The 14,778-nt window shown below is 40.0% G+C and overlaps 1 protein-coding gene and 2 non-coding genes across 4 annotated transcripts in view; 2 read left to right on the plus strand and 1 right to left on the minus strand.

Moving 5' to 3' along the window:
* Nucleotides 1-13,917, plus strand: part of stimate (STIM activating enhancer) — a 17,058-nt gene extending 3,141 nt beyond the window's left edge. The window contains exons 2-10 of one of the 2 annotated variants that reach the window (XM_017425206.3): nt 2,166-2,214; nt 2,284-2,379; nt 2,494-2,615; nt 2,813-2,925; nt 4,708-4,785; nt 5,035-5,178; nt 8,911-9,018; nt 12,203-12,326; nt 13,580-13,917. In XM_017425206.3, coding sequence (XP_017280695.2) covers nt 2,166-2,214; nt 2,284-2,379; nt 2,494-2,615; nt 2,813-2,925; nt 4,708-4,785; nt 5,035-5,178; nt 8,911-9,018; nt 12,203-12,326; nt 13,580-13,695 — 950 coding nt within the window. In that variant the 3' untranslated portion in view covers nt 13,696-13,917. Of the gene's footprint in view, nt 1-2,165; nt 2,215-2,283; nt 2,380-2,493; nt 2,616-2,812; nt 2,926-4,707; nt 4,786-5,034; nt 5,179-8,910; nt 9,019-11,946; nt 12,105-12,202; nt 12,327-13,579 lie in introns of those variants that run through there. The other variant, XM_017425207.3, reaches the window with a different exon arrangement.
* On the plus strand, nt 7,776-7,848 carry trnar-acg. Its single transcript has one exon. It is a non-coding gene; the product is annotated as a tRNA-Arg (tRNA).
* trnae-cuc lies at nt 12,704-12,775 on the minus strand. The gene has a single exon. It is a non-coding gene; the product is annotated as a tRNA-Glu (tRNA).
* Nucleotides 13,918-14,778: the final 861 nt, after the last annotated feature.

The following is a 14,778-nucleotide window of genomic DNA, read 5'->3' on the forward strand; positions in this document are numbered from 1 at the left end:
AAAATTAAACGAAATAAACATTTGAAATATATGAGTTTGTATGTAATGTATGAATATAATATACAAGTTTCACTTTTTAAATGGAATTACTGAAATCAATCTACTTTTTCATGATATTCTAATTTTATGACCAGCACCTGTATGAGAGAAAAATAGCGTCTCTTCGAAAAACTGAGTCACTTAAAACCTTTCTAGTTATTTCAAGATTAAACAATGACATGCTCAAAATGTTAGATCTTTACAGTTTATCCATGAATGATTTCTATTGAGACAGAGGTTTAGAAAAGGCAGTAAATTAGGGAAGTAATGATCGAGGAAGAACATTGTTTATGATGATGATTTGCACCAGAAGTTCCCTTTTAAACTGTGCTGAACACATGACTGCTGATTTATAGGCTGTAAGCTTTGTAAAGCACATAAAGAATAAAAAAAAAACCTAACGTTTCTTGAAGAAATGCCTATTGCTCACAGTGTTTCATGCCATAGGATTAGACTTTGTTGTGTAGAGAAATGACAGTTTTAGCTGTTTTGGTCAAATCTAAAAAAGACACAAGATGACACGCTCTGTGTGTCGTGGGTGACTCTCAGCTACGACAACGTCAAACTTTAGTTCAGTATCTGTAAAACTGTCTGAGTTACGTCCGTTTTGTGATCGCCATTGTCAGTAAGTTGTGGCGGCCATCTTGAATTGGACTGACTGCAAAGCTTGGTCAGTTGTAGACGTGCATCCGGTGATTACTCTCTGAGAGTTTCATTCAAATTCATCCAGTGGTTCATGAGATATTGTGGTAACGCGCACTCCCAGACACGGGGGGAACGTTATCGCTCTGCCTTAGGTTTTGCGCTGCTTTATCTGTTAGTAGTTGCAGAGTAAACACTAATGTTGCTTAGCAGGCAAAATCAGCAGTTCTTTTTTAGGAGTGTTTTGAAAAAAAAAAAACAAGCGTTTATTCTTTTCAAATACATGCAATATGCCTTTTGATTATTGCCAATTAAGCTCGTTTTCTTTTTGTTTCTCCTTGTGTCCACTTTCTACATGTTTTTATTCTTTTCAGCTCTGCTTACTTGACTTTCCCTTAAAAACGTTCACACAGAAGGGTTTGTTTCAGCGTAGAGGAAACAAAAGCCTGTGAAAATCGCACCATCAGCTGTAACCTAATTTAAGAAATCCTATCCTTTTGTGCCGGAGCTGCAGATTGGTTGGCAGAACTGTTTTTTTTTTTGGTTGTTCGTGCACAGCGCAGCTCAGTGAGCAGAACGCGAAGGTCGAAGCGTTGGCTCGCATTCTCGTCCCACCCAGCTGCGACACAAGGGTGTGTTTGAGGCTGAAGTCACACTTCTGCTGGGAGCTGAAACTGAGGTCATAACTCGTAAAAATCACTTGCCTCCTTTATAAACAAACTAAAAAGAAAGCCTCTCAGTTAATATTTGTGAACTTTTCTCAGTTACGAAGGCTGAGATTGTCCGACGTTCAGCTGAAGTTGCGCAGGTCTTTTTTTTTTTTTTAACAATTTACATTTTGTGTCGTCTTCGGTGAAAGCTTCCCAGAAAACAAGCAGCCATTGTGAGGAAAAGGAGGAGCCTAACTTGTGTCCCTGCTGTTGGGAGTGAGCATGGCATCAACACCCCTCACAGTGTTTGTGAAAACGGCAGACTGATTCAAGCGATCGCTTAAAACAGCGTCATTTACATCCCAGAGTAGTGGTTTTGTCAATATCATTTACAGAAGCTGTAGTGCCTTTGTTTACCCTGTGGGGTGCACACACTGTGACACTACATCGCCAGATTTGTGAGGTTCTACGCTCACATAGTAATCTTTAATATCGTACTGTTTTATTTTACTTTTACTAAGCTGAAAATGCAATTTAGATACCCAGAGTCTAAGAAAATTACTGTTCTGCTTTCCTTTTTGACTTTAAATGAGCTTTTTATATATTTCCTGTTTATTAAAAACATTTCACTCCTGCTGTAAAGTATGTTACAGCAGGTTTGAGTTTTCATCTGAAGAGTTGCTTAGTTTTTATCCTGCCCGTATTGGCCACATTTTTCTTTTGGTTGAATGAAAACGGAAGGGATTTGGTTAAATCTAACCTCAGGGTTTAGGTTTGCTTTAAATGTGGTAATAAAAAAATCCTCCCAGCTGATTGCTACTCCTTCCTTTACAGTGAAACGCTTCAGGGAGCCCAAACACGAGAGGAGACCCTGGAAGATCTGGTAATTTGGCGAACGCAAATCATTTTTATTATTACTGGATTATGTTGGACTGAGCGCGTGTCTCTGCAGGTTCCTGGACACCTCCAAACAAGCGATCGGGATGCTCTTCATCCACTTCGCTAATGTCTACCTGTCAGACCTCACAGAACAGGATCCCTGCTCACTGTGAGTGCTTTTCCTTCACAGCATCTCGTGAAGAAACGGCGTTAGAATGGAGACATTTGAGTCTTTTAACTTTACAAAAGATTTAAACGTTTTTTTTTTCCTTTCCCCCTATAGATACCTCATTAACTTCCTTTTAGATGCCTCTCTGGGAATGTTGCTAATATATGCAGGAGTAAGAGCTGTCAGTGCTGTTGTGGAGTGGAGACAGTGGGACTCTTTGCGTTTTGGAGAATACGGTAAGGCCTGTGTGTACGAGGCTAAAACATCCAGAGGGGGGCAGTGGTTGCTCACAGTACTGAAATCCTACAGTGTTTCTGTCTTGCACAGCATAGACTGTTTTTATGTCACATTTGCATATCAGCAGAGAAGTACAATGGAATGACAATAAGTTTTACATGCTGTCTCTTTTTTTGTGTTTTTCCGATGTGCACAGGAGAGCCAGTGCAGTGCACAGCTTGGTTGGGCCAATGCATCCTCTACATCCTCATCATGGTGTTTGAGAAAGTTCTCATCATGTTGGTCCTTCTCATCCCCCAGTGGAAAAATGTAAGAAAAAGATGGATAACATGAAATTAGTGTTGATTATTGTAGTCATTTTAGGTTTTTTAGTGAACCTGAGGCAAACACTAACATGTAAAAGCACCATACCGAGCCATTGATGGGAAAAGCCTTTTTTAAAAAAAAAAACAACCAAACAACTTTTTTCTTTTTCTTGTCTTTGCAAAACCACATAGACTAAACATATGGGCAACTGCATTGACCTAATTTTATCGCCTAAGTCAGGGCACTTTCCTGTTGCTCAATTTTGTGATCTTATTTCCTTTTTGGACAGAAGTACCATTGTCTGGCTGAACACTGTTAGTTTTTGCACATGTCAAACATACAGTTGCAAAAACGTTAACCATGGGAAAGGATGCAAGAGTAACGTGGGGATAAGAAAAACAAGTAAAACGGGCATTTTGAACACTATTGTCGCCGGACTCGGACACAATGCTTTTGGCGTTCCATATGATTCCCATCAGCCACTTGGGGAGGGGCAAGGAAAAGTTGGGGTTTTGTCTGAAAGCTTTAAAACACCTCTAAAACAACTAAATGTTCATGTTAAATAGATAAATCTGGTTTATTTTGGTTATTCATATTCTGTTATCTAATAGGATTTTTTTCCACTAAAGAGGTTTCGGTGCTTGACCAGGGTTGGTGCTTCTTAACTGGTTGTTTAAAAATAAACTTAAGAACCTGTTTGGTTTTCCACAGCCAGAGAGCCATCTCAAAGCCACGTCTTTACGTCACATTAAATGTCTCCTCAAGTCAGTGATTGATGCTCTCTGTTGTATTCTGAGTTTCTTTTAAAGGATCACAGAGCTGCACAGATCACAGGGTTTCTATCATTATTCCTGCAAACAGATGTCTTAACATCACCTCTCTGTTTTAGAAATACCCTTTTTAAACAACAGTGTTTGTGAACGCTCTGCCGACAGGCGTTTCTGATCTACGGTGGTGTTTGGGAACTCTGCTGTGAACAGGAGTTATACGCAGCATTCAAACAGGCTCCCTAAACACCAGCTGATGAGATTAAAGGAGCCAGAATGTTTTAAAATGGCGCTTCAAACATTTATCTGACAATCCAATTGTGAAGGCATCTCTGTGTGGTGCTCTAACCTGCTTTATCTACGTGAATGTTGATTTTAAAAAAAACACACAAGACTGCAGGGAGGTGAAACACTGAGTTCATGTTATTCCACTGCAAACTTGATTTCTTATTTACTCTGAAGTTGAGCCCTTTTGTCTTTAAATTAAGCAGAATGAAAGTGAAACTACTCGGTCTTTGAACATGGCGCTCCCAACATTTTCACGAGTTGTTGGTGTCTGCGAGCCCATCCCCTGCTCCTCTTTGCTCTGGCCCAACAAAGAGTTGGTGCTCAGTGAGCTCTGGCTCTGGTTTAGCACTGAAACTTGTTTGGTGGAGGGGGTTAATAAAACCCCAGGCACACTAACAACTGGAACTTTTTAATTATCTTGATATAGTCGAGATGATTTCTGCCTAAAATCAAATGATCAGTCTGATTATAACAACTGCACGTTATAATTAAGAATCAGTAGGCTTTAATGGCATTGTAACAACCCTGCTAATTAGGACTGGTGCTGTGTGGCATGTAAAAGTACACTCAGCTGTGTGTTCCTTTTTTTGTTGTGGAGGAAATGTTTACCAGTCTTAACCACTGCGGAGCTGCAAATGTGCTTTTGGATTTTTGTAGTTTCGTAGAGTTCCATTACTTCACTGGATTAAGACACAAATATATGTTTATTGTGTGTTTGTCTGTCTCACAGCTGGCTCTCCACAACCCCATAAACAATCCTGACCTGGAACTGGCCATTGTCATGCTCATCGTTCCGTTCTTCGTCAATGTAAGTCTGCTGTTACTACATGTGTTTGTATTTTTTTTTTTCTTTTTTTGTTTATTCCTTGATCCAATTATCCACATGTCTAATGAGATCCCGAACATCCCCGTGTTGTTCATACCATACCCACCGTCATGTGTGCACGCATTTGTTTTTCGAGAAATCTCCCCAGTTTTAAAGAGATGTGTTTAAAATCCTTTCCGTTTATTTCACGAGAAAACCCCTTTCACCAGTGTTGTCTGTGTTTGGATTTAGGCCCTCATGTTCTGGGTGGTAGATAATTTCCTGATGAAGAAGCACAGGACAAAAGCAAAACTGGAGGAGAGAGAAGAGGACTCTCGTGGGAACAGTAAGGTTCGCTACAGACGAGCTCTTTCCCACGATGACTCAGAATCAGAGGTAAGTTTAGCTGGGGATTTGGCGTCAGAGGGGGCAGTTAAAACCTCAAAGACATGACTCCTTTTGTATAATTACTGTTTCCTGTGACAGATTAATTATTTACAATAACATGATCATCTGCTACCTTGGATTAAGCGTCAGCTCTAATAAAATTCAAACTTCAGACTGTATCTTTTCTATGGGATTATAAGATGGTTTGTGGGCCAGTGTCTCAAAAAAAACAACAGTTCTACCTACAGATTAAAAATTCTAAGTCCTAATTGTTTTTTGTTGTTACTTTTCTGTCCATATATTGCGATTTTATAAATGCATACATTATGTGGTGGTGGGTTTCCCTTTTGCAGCCTAAAACCTTCTGACATGTCAGCACAAACACAACCCTCTGACTGGACGCTGTAGAAGTGGCGTGAGGTCTTTGTGGAATGGGCTTTGCCCTGAGATCCCTTCAGACTGGTATCTGGGGAGCTTGACTGTCAGGTCAAAGCTTCAGACGTTGTTTTGGCTTGTTAATGGTTACTTTGAAAAAGAGTTCAACATTTATTGCGTACGATTTTGTTCACAACACAATCAAACAATGTTAAAATCACAAAAAACACATCAGTCTGATTTTCAATAACTTGCATCTAAATCAGTAAACCCAAACAGAGAAAAGCCAGCTTCATTGTTTGTTTAACTTCCTGCTTTTTATGCTGCAACCCTGCTTAGAGCTGATTTGATCAAACTACAACCTACGGGGCAAGGTGAAAGGGAAGTGGGCTTTTTTAAACAGATGTTGGCTAATGATGGTGCATGTATCAGATGTGTTATGCGTTTAAGAGACCAAGTGGAAGGACAGCAAGGCTCGCAGCACTGGGGCAGGGATTAAGCTGTTCTGCCGTGGTTTGGATAGGAAGAGAAATGGAGTAGGGGTGGTGCTGAAGGAGGAGTTGGCGAGGAATGTAGTCAAGGTCAAAAGAGTGTCAGATAGGGTGATGTGTCTGAATGTAGAAGTAGGTCTGATGTTCAGTGTTGTCAGTGGTTCTGCTCCACAGGTTGGATGTGATGTAGAAGAGAAAGAAACTCTAGAAGGATCTCGATGAAGTGATAGAGAGTATTCCCAGGGAGGAGAGAGTGGCGATCGGAGCAGATCTGAAAGGACATGTTGGTGAAGGAAACAGAGGAGAGGAGGAGGTGATGGGCAGGTTTGGTTTCAAGAAAAGGAACCAGGAAGGACCGATGGTGGTGGATTTTGCCAAGAGGATGGAAATGGCTGCAGTCAACACCTATTTCCAAAAGAGGGAGGAACACACTCCTATAAGAGTGGAGGCAGGAGGACACAGGTAGACTCCATGCTGTGTAGAAGAGGTAACCTGATGGAGACTGTGGACTGTAAGGTTGTGCGTGGTCAGACAGCATCGGATGGTGGTGTGTAGGATGAGTGTTGTGGTGAAGAAGAGGAAAAGAATAAAGAAAGAGTGAGAATTTAATTTTGAGAGTTGTAGCAAGTTAGCAACTACAGAGGAATTAAGATGATTAGGCACAAGACGAAGATCTGGGAGAGAGTTGTGGAAGCTAGACTTGATAAAGATGTGCATTTTGATGAGCAGTAGTATGGTTTTATACCAAGAAACAGCACCACAGACTACATCTTTGTTTAGATGATGCTGATGGAGAAGTACAGGAAAGGTCAGAAAGAATTTTGTTGTCTTTGTCCCTTTGATTTCACCTTTATTTTGTTAAAAAAAAGTAGTTTGTTTTTTTTCTGAAGCCCCTTTTGTTTGTAAGGCCTCTATCAGGTGGTTTACTTTTACTCTAAAGTCAAATAGGTCTGTGGAAACAAGTTTGTTTAAAAAATAAAAACTTGTTGAAATTAAACACGCAATTGTGTGAGGTCTATGGTGCTTTAATTTTTAAATCCAACATCAGAAATGACATCTTAACAAAAACACAAAAACTTAGTCATCCAATGACTACTTATTCAGACTTTCGATAAGATCCATCCATTGACTCAGTATTTGATATATAACGGGGTTGATGTGAACAGGTAATGTCAGTGATTTAAATAAAAAATCTTACAAAAAGTGTAGAGCTCAAATTATATAGTGAGGATGACTCAGGTACCACTAAGTCTCGTTCAGGCTTCGACTTCCGGGTTCACGTCAGAGGTCCTAATAGTCTTTAGAACTGACACAATTCAGAAGCCATCTTTTATTTTGAAAGCATCACGTAAGCGATGCTACCGTAATACCGCCGGAGGGCTGGTTCTTTGACAGTTCTTTTTTTATCTCGTTTAGGCAGCAAGGAAAGAAAGGCTGGACAAGTGTGGGGATATTCGTTCCCACAGTGAGCGGAAACTTTCAACTGCTGGGAAGCAGTTTTATTTTGTCTCATGGATTCCTGTTTGGCGCGTGCTCTTTGCTTTTTGAGAAGACGTCGCACGTGAAATAAATGGGTGCCAGAGCGCAGCGATGTCGTCTTTATTTCTGGCTTAAAACCATCGTAATAAGGATGAAGTTGTGTAGTTATGTAGGGAGTTTGTGACACATTGTAGCCCAGATGGCTACAGCTCTGCGGAGCCTCCAGCTCTATATTGGGTGGTTCGGAGCGGCAGGACACGCGGGCCAGTGGTGCAATGGATAACGCGTCTGACTACGGATCAGAAGATTCTAGGTTCGACTCCTGGCTGGCTCGACTTTTTAAAATTGGTTTTATGATTTTTTGACCTCAATTTGGTAATGAAGTGTTCAGTTTGATGAATCCACAACCCTATTCACGATTAACTAAGACTGAATGTCTTAAATCTAATTATATGTTCGATTTTTTTTTATTATTATTATTATTATTATTATTATTATTATTATTATTATTATTATTATCATTCAGCTTGTTTTATAAGGTACGTCGCTTTAAGGTAGCAGTACCCCCGTCTTTCAGAAAATAAAAACCAAATGTGTTCCCTTACCTGGAATCGAACCGGGGTAACCTGTGACTCGAGGACTCTTATTCATCTAAGATTTCGCCAGCACGTCCAAGAATTGACCAATCAGGTGCGAGCATACATTGACCTTCTCCGTCAGTGTGTCCGATATATTGTTATTCACTTAGGGAGGAACCAATGACTTATATGGATATGCATATAAGTCATTGGGAGGAACTCTTGATGCTCCTGCTCTGCAATGAATGTCATAGCGTCCTGCTGCCACTGGGGGGCAGTCTCAGTAACATATGGATCATTCTGGTGTGTCACTTTGTTAAAAATACATAATAAAACTAGCTTTTCCCTTTGGGCTTTTTTCATCATACACTGTCTTCTTGGATGTAGACTCTTTGCTGGCATGTAGTCACTCCTCATATTTTTTCTTTTTCTTTTGCTTTTTTTCTATTCCTTGATCTTTCCTAGGGACTTTGTTGTTGTTTTTGTGTTTGTTTTGTTTCAGCGTATACAGGGCATCACAATTCTTCCAGATATTTTTCTTCTGGACATTGTTTACTTCGTGTTTTCTACTAGCACTGATGAGAGCTGTCTGGTATTCAGTCATGATTATGTGCCCACAAATAGATGAGCTTTTTATAGCCCCTTGCAAATACTTAAAGGAGGACGATATTTATCCCCAGGAGTCATGACTATTCTTCTAACGCTCTCACCAGCACATGACTTCATAGATCCTTTCTGAGAGATTTAAGAAAGATTATATAATGCAACAAAGTCACTTCCTAAGATACTGTCTTTCCTTGTTTTTTTGTTTTTTTTAGATCCTTTTTTCAGCAGATGATGAAATGGATGAGTCAGATGAAGACGATGTCCGTCGACTCCCTGGTCTGAAGACGGTGAAGAAGAAAAAGCTTCGCATGGGGATCCCTGTTTGACTCACGTGGCTAGCTTTACTCCTAAGACGGATATCCTCTGGTAGCTCTTCACCTTCCAGAGCCACTTCTGTTTCCTGTACCCGCACAAAGGATCCCCTTAAAAGACCAATGATTATACTGTACTTAAATTCTCTTTCCTGGGGACTGCTATACAGACTATTTCTGAACTGGGACACTAAAATCTATTTTTGTTTGTTTTGCAGTCAACTCTGATTGGTTCGGATGCATGTGAACATGACGCTCTTAGGATAACGGTCGGGTTTAAAGATGTGGAATAAGGAATCTCGTCTTAAACCAACATTATACTGTTAAAGTGGTATTGTAAGCATCGGAGGAGACGGTTAATGATTTACAGATTGGACTCGACAGCGAAGTGGTTCCAGATCAGGCCAGACTTCAAGAAAGACAAATATGCTACCTACTCTGTTTATTGTGTTGGTTACATTTGATACATGAACAGATTTCTAAAGGAACTGTTTTCCTGATGTAGACTTTGTCAGCTTTGTCCCTTTGTCTTGTGTAGACCTACCACCAAGGCCTGTGATGGATGGATGGATGGATGGATGTGAGAAGCTGTGGACATTTACACACTCCTCGGCGTGGATACAAGCATTTTTTCAGTGTTTGAATCACTGTATTGATGCAGTTCTAACACACTGCTGCATAGTTTCAAACTTTATAACTCCATACCTTGTATGAGATATTACTTTTGTCAAAGGGAGCATGTTAATTCTTGTAGTAATCTTCCATTTTGTCTTCTAATAGATTTAAGATTTCTCTAAATAATAAACTAGGAGTACAAATGCCACACTGCAGCATCTCTAATGTCAGCTCAGCCGGTGACGGATACAATTCTGCGGTCTCATTTTGGTTGGAACTGTGATGCTCATGTGTCTTTTTATTTTATTAATGATTTACGTTCCAGTTTTGGTTGTGTTTCTCTTGGGGCCAAAAAAGGCAACTCTTCTTGTTCCCAAAGTCTTTTTCATTCCTTTTGCCGAACATGTTGTTATGGGAACTTTTTTTTTTCTTCTTCTTTTTTGCACAAATTCCAACATGGCATCCTTTCCATTTGTTGTCTGTGTGACTGTTTTGTTTTCCCTGAAATGTGCCTAAGTAAGATGAGCACTTTTTGTTTGTTTTGCTTTCTGATTTCAGTTGGTTTGGTTTTCTTTGGCGGTTTTATGCAGAGCTCCAGATGTTCAAGCGTAAAAGCAGCATTCAGCAGGCTCTGATGTTAAGAATGTTACTTGCTTAGACCTTTAAACTGTAAGTGATGAATGTGGACTTGTCGGCTGAGAAAAAGGAAGTGTGTGTGTGATGTGAGCGGAATACATGTGTATGTTGTCAAAATGACTACTGGTCCTGTTTTAAAAATAAACGGAGTGACATAAACTGTGAAAACGGTGGTACTGCTCGTGTTTTTATGACTTTTCTTTGACGTACTAAATGAAACTCACAGGCAGTAGTTTGCAGTCAGCAGTCCTGGTCATCCTTTACAATTAGTTTAAACACCACGTTCCATCCCAAGTCAACTCAACTCACACAAACGCATAATTCGCTGGTATTTATTGGTCGAAAACTGTCATTTGAGTTGTTGTCACTGGATCCAGGACGCTGTCAAAGTGGCTCCAAATGTTGGCTGGACATAATTTATGAATTTAAGACACATTTACCCAGTAACAGCGGGTCAGCTGCACAAACATAATTCACTGAGACAAACAGGAAATTGCTTCAAACTAATTTTACCACATGTAGTCAGATTGAAAGTATGTTTTCCATATATTTATTTTATTTCCAAGCAGTGGTGGAGAAGTTTCATTAAGTACTTTGATTAAGTTCAGTTTTTAAACTCCATTTATTGCATCACACTTCTATTATTGAAGAGCTTTAAGCGTTTCCTTTTAGGATGTAGATTTCAGCTACCATCTGAAGGTAAAAGGTGTCTCTGTCTGCGTTTCTTCTCTTAATAATCATCATGTAAGTTAAAGAAACAATGAGTCAAAGAAGGTCTTTACATGTGGAGCACAAACACGACCTCTACATAAAGAAAAGCTGACTTGCAGTCACCCGCCAAGGCTTTCTCTTCAGTTTATCAGACTTTGTTTGATAACAGCGAGGACATTCAGATTGCTGGGGGGGTTGAAAGACCTTAGGGTTGCAGAAAGGCTTTAACTCGCTCTGTCCAATGATTCTTTCGCCCGCAACTGAGTACAGTTCTCCTGTAGCACAGGAGATAATATTTGTTAAAACGCTAATGTTTGCACACAAATAATGATCAATAATCATTTCTCATATTTCAACGGGTGTCACGATCAAATAAACATATCTCATCTCAGCACTGACTCTGGTTTTTCTTCACAAGCCTTAGGAAAGCGTGTGAGCAGTTTTTGAATACCTGATTAGATGTCTACGAGTGGATCCAAGTGTCCCAGAACAATCAATATTCACTCAGGTGGGAGGGAACGTTTCACAGAACAGTTGCCGAATGATGACGGGAGGTCAGAGGTCACGAAAAAAGGGCGTTTCTTCATGCTACGTTGCTTTAACTGGTGTCTGTTTGTTTCGTAGATTTAATTTGCCCCTCTGGGTAGATTTTGCATCAAGACAGGTGTTTGTGTGACACTTGGACATTTTCCTTGGACTCTTTGTGGTTCTGATTTTATTTCCCGAAGTGTTAAGTGTCTGGAAATGCTTCTCGCAAACTCCAGGACTCCACAAGGAATTATTTCTGACTTCAGTCAGTCCCACCCTTCAAAGCAGGGAGGTGTTCTTGGCTGGTGGACACTTCAGTGTTTTCTTTTTGTGCCCAGTTTATACCAGTGGTCTGAAGTATCAGCTGCTGTCCTGACTGTTTATGGGAGACCCATCCCAGCTGTACCATCCTTCACGTCACGCCTAATAATACACGCTGACAACAGACAGGAGTGACACCAGTGTTAGGGGGTCTGACTGACTCACTGGGCACAGACCAGGACTATATATAATGTCAGGCTGGTCGGCTGAGGAGGCACACTGAGCAAAACAACAATCAGTTCTCCTGTAAAGAGCCCGTGGAGTCAGTAACAACCATGTCGCAGGTACGCTACGTCACATGTTTGGGTTATTGTTATTGTTCACGTCTGAGTACAGACTTTAACATAACCACTGCCCGTTTTCCTGCTTTTCTTCTCTGAAGCCAGGCGAAGTGAAAAAGAAGAAGCGCCCACCGATGAAGGTGGAGGACCTGAAAGGAGCTCGCAGCAAACTGGGGCTGAAGGGCGAGGTCAAGAGTAAGACTTATGAGGTCATGGCAGAGTGTGGTGAGTGAAGCCTTTCGTTGTTGGTGTTACATTTTTCGACGCAGAAGTAGAAGACAAATGACACAATATCAGGTCAAACACTGACTCTGGGTAGAAACATTTTGACTTTGTTTTGGTGTGTAGGTGTACGTACTTGTTTATAAAGAAATAAGCTTCCAAATTATTTCAAAAAACAGTTGTTGGAAAGTATTTGAAAAACATGAACATGAATATGATAGAAGACTAAAACTTCTCATTCAGTAGTCACAAAATTGCTCTAACATTTATTCATGTTTTACTTTAATGCTTTTTCATAGAATGTATTCTCATTTCAATGCCATTATTTAATTATTTATTAAAAAGAAAAGAAAGAAAAAGCCGGATAAAAACAAAACATGTTCCCTGACCGGGAATCGAACCCGGGCCGCGGCGGTGAGAGCGCCGAATCCTAACCACTAGACCACCAGGGAGAGCTGCATGCTCTAGTCATTGTACTGTTTTTAAAACTGTCAGTGCTTTACTGTAATGGTGTTTATTTTTGTCGTCGCTGACGAGGACTTAATTCTTTCTCTTCTACAGTTTCCAGTATCATGATATTTCCAGCAGCGCTTCAAAGCAAACAGGCTAGCTAGCTGGCTAATGTTATCGTCCTTGTTAAATTAATGTTGTTTTACTCGGCTTGACCATAACTTCTGGTGTCTGTGTTAACTTATCTTTTTAGTAGTTCAGCTCACCACAAAACCTTCAGCTGCTATAGGAGCTAAAAGTGCAGGAGCGCCCACCTAAGTAAAAACAGTACACTATGTCACCTGAACAAAATACTGAGCTGAGGAGAAAAGACAACAATACTCACAATCAGAACCCCTGACTTTGTAAAAACCCAGGTCTGTAAAGAAATAATCATGTTTGGGAAAAATCTTAGGAAGTAATCTTAGTATTTGTTGTAATTTAGCTACTTTTGAATACAATACAGTGAATATGAGAACTTGTTGACAGACGGTGTGGTTTTATATGGCTGTGCATGCAGTGGTGCTTACAACCATTACTTGTTTGAATTATTAAAATAAAACTAAACTGGAATCATGACTGAACTAGTTAAAAAAAGGAGAAGTATATTTTCAACCAAAAATCAAAGAAAAGACAGAAACAGCTGTTTCAGATGTGTTTTTACATATATTTCCCTCACACACACACACAGGTCAAGTTCCTGGATTGGTGGACTTCTTTATGAGATTCCGTGTTTGTGCTTATAAGGTGTCTGTTGTTGTGTTCAGAGCGCATGGGGAAGGTGGCTCCATCTGTGTTCAGCGGGGTGAGGACAGGAGCAGAGACGGTCATTGCAAAGCCTGCTGCTGCCAAAGATCCCTCAGCCAGCGTGTTCAACAAGTAACCACGCTGCAGCGAGGAAAGGAAACGCCACTGATGCAAACACACGGTTACCTTTTGCTTCTGATGCAACTCTGGACTGCGAGGATCGACGTGTGACTGTGGATTTGTAAAGGTTAAGAGAGATAAATGAGCTGTAGTTTCGTCTTATTTTGATATTACTATTGTGTATGGATGCTATGCCTTTTTTGTACCTCCTAAATAAATATTATTCCCTCTGTAAAAACAGTGTTGTTCTTAAATAGGGTGATATATGAGTCATTGTACAACAACTATTTCTTCTGTACATAGACAACTTTTTAAATGTTTACATATAATCGGACATTGTTAAATATATTCTGTCACTTTTTAACTGTATTTATTCATAATATGAATTAAATTTAGTTTATTAAAAAGGATTAAAGGCCTAATATTTCTTGAAGGAATGCATATCACCCAAAGCAAGAGATTTAAACTAAGATATGATGTTGAGAAATGACAGAAACTCACACAATATTGGAGTCCATCTTGAATCAGGTTGACTCCAAAAGTTAGTCAGTTGTGGACGTGCATCCAATTAGTAAATTTTATGAGTTTTGTTCAAATCTGTCCAGTGGTTCGTCAACTATTTTGCAAACGCACAGACGCAGGCATTATCACCCGTCTTTCGGTAGCGGGCGATAAATGTGGGTCATTATTGTGTGAAATCTGCTTGTCTAGCAGATTTCTAAATCAAAGCTAACTGTTACTGAGCTGTGATTCGATGTGCTCTGCTGATTCTGTTCATGTCCGGTGCTGGCTGTAGTTCTTGTTTCAATACAAAGATGTAGTCTTTACCAGTGGCGCCGGATTCATTTTCTAGGTGGGGGGGCCACCGGAGTGTTTCGTCACCTTATTAATTTTACATGCATCGGATCATCGTCTAACATCAATAAAAACTGAATAATGAAACGTTTTTTCAGCTATGACTTTTTGTTCCAGTATATTATTATGAATAATGATAATTAGTTTAACCAACCAACAGCTTTATAAATGACCACAATAAAAGTAAACACAGGTAAATAACATGTGCACGGGCAGAGATGGAAGAATCCAACATCTGAGCAAC

This window comes from Kryptolebias marmoratus, linkage group LG4 (genome assembly GCF_001649575.2).
Source record: "Kryptolebias marmoratus isolate JLee-2015 linkage group LG4, ASM164957v2, whole genome shotgun sequence".
NCBI classification, from domain to species: Eukaryota; Metazoa; Chordata; class Actinopteri; order Cyprinodontiformes; family Rivulidae; genus Kryptolebias; species Kryptolebias marmoratus.